At 34.1% G+C, this 12,072-nt stretch overlaps 1 protein-coding gene across 1 annotated transcript; it reads right to left on the bottom strand.

The window, feature by feature from the left end:
- Positions 1–807: 807 nt before the first annotated feature.
- TMEM97 (transmembrane protein 97) lies at positions 808–9,501 on the bottom strand. The gene is made up of 3 exons (XM_053706267.1): positions 9,291–9,501; positions 6,534–6,678; positions 808–1,826 (listed from the first exon to the last, which is right to left on the bottom strand). Exons 1-3 carry the CDS (start codon positions 9,408–9,410, stop codon positions 1,576–1,578), a joined length of 516 nt encoding a protein of 171 aa, XP_053562242.1. The 5' UTR covers positions 9,411–9,501; the 3' UTR covers positions 808–1,575.
- Between the last annotated feature and the right edge of the window lie 2,571 nt (positions 9,502–12,072).

The following is a 12,072-nucleotide window of genomic DNA, read 5'->3' as shown; positions in this document are numbered from 1 at the left end:
TCCATGGGTATGCTGATGCACCATTGAGATACCTTTTTTATAGGTCCGCCACTGACCTGATATGTACTGAAAACACTTGGGGAAAAAAAATCCTGTGATATTTTATCCATTTGAAGTGATCACCGTATTATTGAAGGTCTGAAGTACATACAAGAGCAGAAAATATAAAACATGTGTGACGTAGAATTAGAAAAACTACATTAGCTGCTTGTCCTGTTCTACATGTTTTTTGGTAGGACAGGCTTTATGAGACCAGTTCAGTCATCAGCTATCAAGCAGCAGATAATGTGAAAGCTGAAACAGGGTCTAAAAGGGACATTAAATACTAAATGAGTGACATATACAATTATGTTTTCAAGCAAAAATATAATAATGTGCACATGTATTTTCCCCAGGTTATTTTAGTTGTTTAGATATAAAGCAATTGGTTTCTCGATACTGTAACCATGGTTTCCTTCACTTTCGAGGCCAATTAGGGACAGTTATAAATGGGTCAGTAGCGTGTGCAACCAATGACTGTGGTAAGTTTGGAGCCTGCACTTAACAGGAATTGGCTAGGCCTCAACTTGCAGAATTACATTTTTTTTTTAAAACGGGACACAATAAAGTATATTGCAAAGGTTTTCTACTACACATAAATTAACATTGTATATTATAATCTTACAGTGTTTAATTTTTAATTGATCAGATCTGCCAAACATTGCAATATTAAACACTTAGCTGCTAGCATCCCCAGGATATGGCCTTTCACTTATAAATCCAAAAAACATTTCTTCTGAAACACCCATGTTAATAAAGACTCACACATATCTGAAAAATATTTATTCTGTTAGACAATCAAAAGATAAAATGATGAATACATTTAACAGAAAAACTGTGACATGAGGTATAAAAATGGCCAAACTATATGTCTAGAAATGTAAAAATCTTTATAAAACTATAAGGTAGCTTTGGGAAAAAAAAAATGTTGACCACAGGTTTGTTGGTTACTATGGAAATGTAGTCAGTTAAGTGGTGATTATTTTTACGGCTAATTAAAACCAAAACATTTATCTTTTGGGTCCCATTCATGCAATGCGTCATCAAAATCACTCCCTACATTTTCACAAAACTTTCTGGTATTTCTTACTTTTTTTTTTCTTTTAAAATGTAAAATGAATGAGTGCTGTTGTATTTAACAAAACCTATACATAGTCTGTCTATTTCATAACCTGTTTTTTAGTGTCCCCAATAAATCGGTATCACCAGTACTATGTACTAAACTTAGAATATTAAATAAGAGCAAAATCAATAAGGATTACATTATTAACTTTGTGTCTCACGCCAACATAAACAGTTAATAGTGTGTGTGTGTGTATATATATGTATGTGTATATATTTTTAATATTCACAATGGTTCAGATGAATTTCCTCTTTTCACAGTATTTGATAGCTCAATTTCATGAAATGTAATTAAAATTAGCTCCCATGTTGAATCTAAGGCTTTTGTGATTTATGCGTTTCTTGCCATTCTCAGAGAAATGGGATCTGGCTCTGCTATTTTATACTATATTTTTATAACTATCATTAAGCCTTTTATCTCCTTTTGCGTTTTTCCTCTTGTCGGTATCGTGGGCTGAACAGCATGGTAACAAGGAGAAGCAAAGGGATGACAAGGTATGGAGCATATACAGACACCAAAGTGAGCCGGTCCTTCTGGGTAAGGGGCTCTAATTGGTCTGATTTGGGAAAGTCCCCGAAGAGAACATGTGCAATAATTGCAATGACTGTGGTCGCTACGTGCGCTGAATAAACTATGGCAGGAATCCTGATCCATTTACAGCCACCTACAGATCAAACATAGAAAGAGAAGGTAACATTAATTTTCAGTACAGATTTAGATGAATATTAGCTCTTTAAAAGGGACATGAAACCCAAACATTTTTCTTTCATGATTCAGATAGAGAATACAATTTTAAACAACTTTCCAATTTACTTCTATTATCTAATTTGCTTAATTTTCTTGGTTATCTTTGGTTTAAAAACATATCTAGATAGGCTCAGGAGCTTGCAGCTATCTGCTGATGATTGGTGGCTGAACTTGTATGTCCATTTTCATTGGCTTACAAATGTGTTCAGCTAGCTCCCAGGGGTGCATTGCCGCTTCTTTAATAAAACACAACAAAAGAATGAAGCACAGGACCATGCATGTTTCTGGAGTACTATATGGCAGCAGGTTTGCAAGAATGTTATCCATTTGCAAAAACACTAGATGGCAGCACTAGTTCCTACCTAGGTATTTCTTCAACAAAGAATTATATGGGAACAAAGCAAATTAGATAGAAGTAAATTAGAAACTTTATAAAAACTGTATATGCTCTGTCTGAATCACAAAAAAATAAATAAAAAACTGTATATGCTCTGTCTGAATCACAAAAAATAAATAAAAAAAACTGTATATGCTCTGAATCACAAAAAAAACGAAATAAAACTGCATATGCTCTGTCTGAATCACAAAAAACTAAATAAAACTGTATATGCTCTGTCTGAATCACACAAAAAAACTAAATAAAACTGCATATGCTCTGTCTGAATAAAAAAAACTAAATAAAGCTGCATATGTTTTGTCTGAATCACAAAAAACTAAATAAACTGGATATGCTCTGTCTGAATCACAAAAAAACTAAATAAAACTGTATATGCTCTGTCTGAATCACAAAAACCTAAATAAACTGTATATGCTCTGTCTGAATCACAAAAAACTAAATAAAACTGTATATGCTCTGTCTGAATCACAAAAACCTAAATAAACTGTATATGCTCTGTCTGAATCACAAAAAAACTAAATAAAACTGTATATGCTCTGTCTGAATCACAAAAAAAATAAATAAATAAACTGGATATGCTCTGTCTGAATCACAAAAAACTAAATAAACTGTATATGCTCTGTCTGAATCACAAAAAATAAATAAATAAACTGGATATGCTCTGTCTGAAACACAAAAAAACTAAATAAACTGGATATGCACTGTCTGAATCACAAAAAAATAAATAAACTGTATATGCTCTGTCTAAATCACAAAAAACTAAATAAAAAAACTGTATATGCTCTGTCTGAATCACACACACAAAAAAACTAAAAAACTGTATATGCTCTGTCTGAATCACAAAAAACTAAATGAAACTGTATATGCTCTGTCTGAATCACACAAAAACTAAATAAAAACTGTATATGCTCTGTCTGAATCACAAAAAAACTAAATGAAACTGTATATGCTCTGTCTGAATCACACAAAAACTAAATAAAAAAACTGTATATGCTCTGTCTGAATCACAAAAAACTAAATAAACTGTATATGCTCTGTCTGAATCACAAAAAAACTAAATAAAAAAACTGTATATGCTCTGTCTGAATCACAAAAAACTAAATAAACTGTATATGCTCTGTCTGAATCACAAAAAAACTAAATAAAAACTGTATATGCTCTGTCTGAATCACAAAAAAACTAAATAAAAAAACTGTATATGCTCTGTCTGAATCACAAAAAACTAAATAAAACTGTATATGCTCTGTCTGAATCACACAAAAAACTAAATAAAAACTGTATATGCTCTGTCTGAATCACAAAAAACTAAATAAAAAACCTGTATATGCTCTGTCTGAATCACAAAAAACTAAATACACTGTATATGCTCGTGTTATTTTGTACCTCCTGTACCTGCAGCTCTCTTTAAAGTGCACTCATTACAGAATCCAGCTGGTAAAGCTCTGCATTTTACACTGGGCGCCATTTTGTAGCTTGTGCATTGTTGCATCCTGTGGTGTTATTGGCTTTTGACAGCTGTGCCTTTCACTTCAGGATAGCTCACATCATAGACAGCAGAAGTGTTAAATTTGTGAAGTTTTTTGCACAGTTTTAAAGTCACATAACTAATATAAGCGGCAAGATGGCGGCACCCAGTGTGAAGGTGCAGAGCTTGTAAGGTGTTAAAATAACAGGATGACTTTGAAGACAGCTGCAGGCACAGAAGGAAAACAATAGCTTGGTGAGTAGTAACTATACTCAATAGTTTAATGTCCCTTTAAATTTTTTAAGGGACAGTCAACACCAGAATTTTTGTTTAAAAATGTAGATAATCCCTTAATTATCCATTCCCCAGTTTTGCATAACCAACACAGTTATATCAATACACTTGTTACCTCTGTGATTATTTTGTATCTAAGCCTCTGCAAACTGCCCCCTTATTTCAGTTCTTTTGACAGACTTGCATTTTAGCCAATCAGTGCTCACTCCTCAGTAATTCAGGTGCATGAGCTCAATGTTATCTATATGAAACACATGAACTAACGCCCTCTAGTGGTAAAAAAACTGTCAAAATGCATTTAGATTAGAGGCGGCCTTCAATGTCTAAGAAATTAGCATATGAATTTCCTAGGTTTAGCTTTCAACTAAGAATACCAAGAGAACAAAGCAAAATTGGCGATAAAAGTAAATTGGAAAGTTGTTTAAAATTACACTCCCTATTTGAATCAAAAATGTCATTCATGATTCAGATAAAGCGTAAAATTCTAAATAACTTTCCAATGTAAGTTTATTATCAATGATTATGCTAATCCTGCTGCCATCTAGTGCTCAAACTGTGTAACTGCTGCCATAACAATGTTATTACATTGTGCTAATCCTGCTGTCATCTAGTGCTCAAAATGTGTAACTGCTATCATAACAATGTTATTACATTGTGCTAATCCTGCTGCTATCTAGTGCTCAAACTGTATAACTGCTGCCATAACAATGTTATTACATTGTGCTAATCCTGCTGCCATCTAGTGCTCAAAATGTGTAACTGCTGCCATAACAATGTTATTACATTGTGCACATCCTGCTGCCATCTAGTGCTCGAAATGTGTAACTGCTGCCAAAACAATATTCTTACATTGTGCAAATCCTGCTGCTATCTAGTGCTCAAAATGTGTAACTGCTGCCATCATAATGTTATAACATTGTGCAAATCATGCTGCCATCTAGTGATCAAACTGTGTAATTGCTGCCATATAGTGCTCCAGACATATACATGCTCCTGAGTCTACCTGCTTCATTTTAAACAATGTATACCAACAGAACAAAATACATTTGATATTTTTTTTTATTTGTACCCTCTATTTGAATTACTGAAGAATAATTGTGGGTTTCATGTCCTTTTAATTTACATTTTAATGTACGTCTATTATCAAATTTATTGTGTTGCATTGTAATCCTAGGTATGTGCAGGAGCACTGTACAACTGGGAGCTAGCTAGCGATTGGTGGCTACACATATAGGTCTCTTGTGATTGGCTCACCAGATGTGTTCAGCTGTCCTGGAGCTGTCTGGAATAAACAAGCAATAGTGCAATAATACAACATATTAAAACATTTTATTTCTATGCTCCTTTTTAAAACTGATTTTAAAACCAATATGGACGGCATGTTTGTGCACAATTCATTCAGAAGATTACGCTTGGGTAGACAATGTTGTGTTTTGGTCTTTCCCAAACAAAAAGTAACACATTTTAATATAAGCTCTTTTGGATGCAATAACAAATGGTTAGTGCCCCTTTAATAGTGATTACCAAATAACTTAAAGGGACGTGTAAACACAAAATTAATCTGTCATTATTCAAAAGAGTATACAAAAAAAAAAAAAAAAAAAAAAAAAAAAAAAAAGCATTCTTTCCATAAGAGCATAACTAAATCTGCTGAAGGAAGTGCACATCTTGAAAACTGCATGCATCACCTTGTTTTTAAAGGGACAGTCTAGTCAAAAATAAACTTTCATGATTCAGATAGGGTCTGTAATTTTAAACAACTTTCCAATGTACTCTTATCATCAATTTAGCTTTGTTCTCTTGGTATTCTTAGTTTAAAGCTAAACCTAGGTAGGCTCATATACTAATTTCTTAACCCTTGAAAGCCGCCTCTTATCTGAATGCATTTTGGCAGTTTTTCACAACTAGAGGGCGCTAATTCATGTGTACCATATAGATAACTGTGCTCACGCCCGTGGAATTACCTAGGAGTCAGCACTGATTGGCTAAAATGCAACTCTTTAAAAAAAAAAAAAAATGAAATAAGTGGGCAGAAGCTTAGATACAAGGTAATTACGGAGGTAAAAAGTATATTAATATAACCGTGCTGGTTATGCAAAACTGAGGCATGGTAAATAAAGGGGTTATCTATCTTTTTAAACAATAAAAATTCTAGTGTAGACTGTCCCTTTAACTGGCATACAGTGTTCAAGACACATGTATGCTCCTATCTAGATATAAATTTGCATTCATGAAAGTACCAAAAGAAAGAGGTAAGTGCTTCTGCATTGTCTTTTGCATTTGTTGATTAGGCAATTCTACATTTAATGGTCTTTAAAATAAAAATGAGTTACGGCATAGTCTTTTTATTGAGCGTGTATTGATTATACATCTCTACTGTATTAAATAGTCCTTTAGGTGTTTGAATATAAACTAAGAAAGCAGTTTGTGAGAGTGTTTGATCAGCTCAATTAGTATCAGTAACCGACCTTTAAAAAATGCATATGAAGCCACTGGGAAGAAAGGAAGTTGCAGGATCGCTTCACTGTACACAAAGCTCATGAACCAAGCAGGTGGGTTCATCATGAGATGGTCTTTGAAGTTGACAACGTACCATTTCATCAAATCAAGCAACTGGAGGTGAAAACACAATATGTTTATTAATGCAAATTCATTATGTTTTATATGAAGGATGCTACTCTGGCTTGTGACACATAGAAAAAGTTAACTGGAATTAAAGAGACATCCTACGCAATTGTATTTCCTTGTTCTATCTTAAAGGGACAATAAAGTATTGTATTTCTTTGTTTCATCTAGTTTTTTGTTTTGTAATACAGGTCTCTGTAAGCCTGATATTAAAAGGTTGGTTTATTCAGAACAAAGCCTGTCCAAATATTGCTTAATATATTTTTTTACAAGCAAAAACATTTTAAACCAGTGCTTGACAAATGTGTTTAAAAATTAGGAGCCAGTAAGATAATTTCGGAGCCAGACCGTTGGATTTGTATATAGACATATGGAGAATAACCCAAAAAGTTAGGAGCCAGAGGTAAAATTCTAGGAGCCAGTGTCGAGCCCTGTTTTAAACAATGTAATGAGTACAAAGTTCCTTTAATGAGGGTATTTCAAAATGGATTGCAGCTTTTCGTTGTTTAAAACTGAAATGTATGTACTGCAGGTGTGCTCATTTCAGCCTGCAACTGATATTTATAAAGCAGCGGGTTAAACCGCTGCTTCAGAAACTCTCTGCGCCAAATTGGAGTTGGCGGATGAAAATCACCCTGTATTCATTCGACCAAGGTGATTGATGGACAAGCCCTACTTTCACACAATTGGTTGCATGAGGGTAGGGGGGGCGGCATTGCACGAGCGTTCCCTTGAGCAATGATAAATATGGGGAACACACCCACCTCACAATTCGCGATCTAGTGCGGACAGGTTCACAACTTGTGAATCCTGTCCACTCGCAAATTAATAAATCTTGCCACAAACACACACACATAAATATATATTTACTGCTCTTTCATATTCATGTACAATGTCCCTTTAATGGTAGGTAAGAGGTCACTTGATATGACGTGCTGAGTCAGCTCACCTTTTATATCTAATGTGGACTTTGAACAAATGATTATTTTTTTGTAAAGGTCTCCATAACCTTTTTACCTTTTACAACTGTACAAACACTTTGGCTCATAACAGTATTTGATTAGTAAATGGAATTCTGAACCCAAATGGCATCATTCTTGTTATAGATAAGGGTTACAGTAAAGTATTAAATATCCCATGGAATCAAGATGAAGTTTACACAGGATGAAAATGAACACCATATAGAGCACATGTGGATGTGAAATAAGAAAGAAAAAAATATCATTAATTCACAGAGCTGAACAGTTGAAATAAATAGTTTGTCCTTTATTGCACTTGTCAAATTGTATTTACTTATTAAAGTTTTGCTCCTTTTTAAGAGCAGATTATGAGGTAGGCTCAGGAGTGTGCACATGTTTTGAGCAATATCTGGCAGCAGTGTTTGTAAAAAGGTTATACATATAATGGTCAAGAGTGTACCTCAGTATGCTCTCTTGGATAGGTGCATCCTTGTCCATTCAGATACATTGTTCTGAAGTCAGTATTAATAAAACAAATGTGCATTTTGATTAATTTATAATAAAAATTCTCCTAGAATTTGTATTATAGAATAGAATTCTACCCCTGGCTCCTACGTTTTTGGGTTAATATTCATATATCTATATACAAATAATACTGTCTGGCTGCTAACTTTTAAACAGATTTGTCGAGCAATAAGGGACTTTGAGAGACCTTTTTCCCCAACATGAGGTCATATTCTTTTTAACCTGTTAGTGTATTTACATGTGCATTACAGTAGACCATAGGAGTCATTCTCAAATAGTTAAACAATTGCCAAAAGGAATCTCTGGTATGACCACTGGATAGCTGCTCACCCTCTGTCTACATGGAAATTTCACATAAATACTATGGAAAAACATTGGATTTACTAACCTAAAAATCATAAATCAAATGTATTTTGACAGTCTAACAGAGAAAAACTGTCATTTTGACACAATGTCATTGTCACTAAAAAAAAAAAAAAAAGGTATTTTACAATGTTTACAAAATATTCAAGAGTAGCACAAAAATTGTCATTAGTCTTCATATATCTTACAAGAACCATAAAAACAGTGTTTTTAACAGCATAAAATTATAAGTGTGCTTAAAAATTATACTATTATACTCAACTCTTTTATTTGAGTAACAAATGTAAGACTTGATCTTTTGCAAACATTATATGGAAACATTTATGCACACCCCATCTATTAAATAAATCATATCTCTGGAGTACACTACAAATTGATGAACAAGTAGAGTGACAGATAGAGATTGTTTATTCAATCACTTCTGGCAATGTCAATCTTATACCATAAAGGCAAACTAATTGTGTCCCTTCCCTACAATATTTACATTTGCAGGTATGTGCTAGGGGGGAAAAACTGCAGAAGCTTTACCAAAGTTGTGGGTCAGGTCTAGTGACATTATTTCAAACAGAGATATAATGATGATATCTGATGTTTCATAGCTAAAAAAAAACAAAACAAAAAAACAATAATAATATTTTCACATTTAACTTTGGTTTTGGAATATGCTTTTAAATCCGGATATGAAATCAGAATACACTGAAATCGTGATTACAGGTCTGCAAAATATTAACAAACGTAAAACCGATCACTAACCTCCTGTGGGTAGAGTCTGGCTGGCAGGATAGCTTGCAGATCTACCAGTAGTGTGATGGGGATGTGGGAGAAGAAGTACAGGAAAAAGATCCATTCAAGCAGACGAGTTAGAGAGGCCATGGCAAATGGGAACACACACAGCAGCAGAAGAATAGACGTGTGGCAAGGAATAGGAGACGACTGCCAGGTTACAACCCTGCTCCTCACAACGCACACCCACCGCCCCAGTGCATAGTGCTTAATGTACCGAAACCTCAAGTAGCCATCTTTTGTCCGGGCATATTCGTATATTAAGGGCAAAGCGTTAATTCTGTTCGGTTTTTTATGGCGTGCCGTGTAATTTTTTTATGTGTAATGGTCACTTGAAAAAGAGCTGGTGGTCAAATTAACAGATATTATTTTTGAAAATATATATTTTAGGTAATTTTGACCAATAGTTCTACTGAACCGTGAACTTCATCTAAGTCAAATTTTTCGCATGACTTTAAAAGCTTTTAAAATTGCGGCAGTCCTAGTATCCTCATGTTCCCACTAGTTCCCAAATCCCAATACGTTTGGAATATGGTAGTGGAAAACTCCTGGGGCTTCGGTTGCGTTGATAGCAGTTCTGACACTTTAAGCAAAAGATAAATATATTATATATATATATATATATATATATATATATATATATATATATATATATATATATATATATATATATATATATATATATATATATATATATATATACATATATATATATATATATATATATATATATATATATATATATATAAGTAATTTTCTGCACTTTTAATGTTGGACTGCAAAAGAAAGGAAATTTAGATATTTCAGAATCAGTAGTAATCACCACCAACACTGATAAAGCTACAGTTTCTGAAAGTTTTGGAATAATTTGACAGATTCATCGGATAACTAAGTCATGTTAGGCTGTTCATGTAAAATAATATTCTTTAACACTGTTTCCAGGAACAGTAAAGTCAAAATTAAACTTTTAATGATTCAGACAAAGCATACAATTTTAAACAACTTTCCAATTTCTGCTACTATGAAATTTGCTTTGATGTTTTGGAATAATTTGTTAACGAATAAACCTAATTGGGCTCACGTTCAGGAGTGTGCATTTGTCTTTAGCACTCTATGTTGCCAGGTGTCCAGTATTTCAGCAGCAGGCTGTCAAATCTATACAAAAATACCGGGCACTTAAAGTGAAGGTAAAGTTTGCCGGTTTTCTCACCTTTACTATATTACTGACATGCTATATAGTGTGATCGCTATTTTTAAAAAAATTATTTTAATATGTATCATTGTATTTATAACTAATGTTTTTTACCTACTTTGCTGGTCTTCGCTCCTCCCTCCATGAATTTCCGGATTTTACAGTCTATTACGTACAGAGCGGTCCCACCCGCTCTATACGTACTTCAAAAGCGCGTTCTTGCTTGCCCAACAAAGTGCGCATGCGCACACCTCGGCTTATCTTCTATTTGCGCCTGCGTGAGGGAAATTCAATATTTTGTGGTCTCTATCGTAATTGCGCATGCGCTAAACTGGAGCGAGCCCGGGTAGGAAGTTATAGGTAATAAAGCAAACGCTTGCGCAGAACGTCCAAATATGTTGTGACGTCAAATGACGGCCGCCTAACGGCCAGGCTTACTATTGGGTTATTCAAGAACGTGACCGGACCCAAAAAAAACCCTAAAAAAACGGGCTGATTTTGAAACGATAAGAAAATGCAAAATAAAGGCTTTTAAATCGGTAAATATATCAAACTAATTAAATTGATGAATTAAAGTACCTTTAATTTTAAACGTATTTACATTGCCACTAATCGAATCCTGCGAAGTTTACCTTCACTTTAAATGTCAATTATTTTTAAAGTCCCTTAAAGGGACACAAAACCCACATTTTGTATTTCATGATTCAGATAGAGCATGCAATTTTAAGAAACTTTCTAATTTACTCCTATGATCAAATTTTCTTCGTTCTCTTGCTATCTTTATTTAAAAAGCAGGAATGTAATGCATAGGAGCCGGCCCATTTTTGCTTGCTTATTGGTGGGTAAATGTAAGCCTCCAATAAGCAAGCGCTATCCATGGTGCTAAACTTAAAATGGGCTGGCTGCTAAGATTTACATTCTTGCTTTTAAAATAAAGATAGCAAGAGAACGAAGACAAATTGATAATAGGAGTAAATTAGAAAGTTGCTTACAATTGCAAGCTCTATCTGAATCATGAAAGAAAAAATTTGGGTTCAGTGTCCCTTTAAGTGTATCAGCTAAATGTAAAAGGCTTTACATGCCTCTATTCTTTACAAATATGGCCAAAAAAGAAGTAACACTGTGAATTTTCTATTATGTGTTACAGGCAGCCATGGGGGTGTTAATATCAGCATACACAGATAAGAATTATCCCCTTAAGGATTTCTGTGAGGATTGCGATATTAATAGTGCAGTCTCGCCACCAGTGGCAACACTACACTATTTCCAGTGACCAGCTGGAAGAAGGGAGGGTTTAATAGCACGGTCCTGCCGCTTGGTACGTCGTGGTCATTAAGATGTTAAAGCCAGATAACGCCTCATCAAGCAGCAGATTTCCACAGGTGTTAATGACAGACCTCTTTCTCAGATTTTGCTCAGAAACTCCTTCTCAAAGCACTCCTGCCTCCTTATTGAATCTAATGGTTAAAACTGTTATTGTAGCAGTTGTGTCTATGTGTTATTATGCTGATCATATTATTTTGTAGCAATCATGATAGTTTCAATAAGAGTGTTCTCAAA

Source organism: Bombina bombina, chromosome 3 (genome assembly GCF_027579735.1).
Source record: "Bombina bombina isolate aBomBom1 chromosome 3, aBomBom1.pri, whole genome shotgun sequence".
In the NCBI taxonomy this organism is placed as follows: domain Eukaryota; kingdom Metazoa; phylum Chordata; class Amphibia; order Anura; family Bombinatoridae; genus Bombina; species Bombina bombina.
Note: the sequence above shows the minus strand (reverse complement) of the source record. Positions and strands in the feature narration are given on the sequence as shown.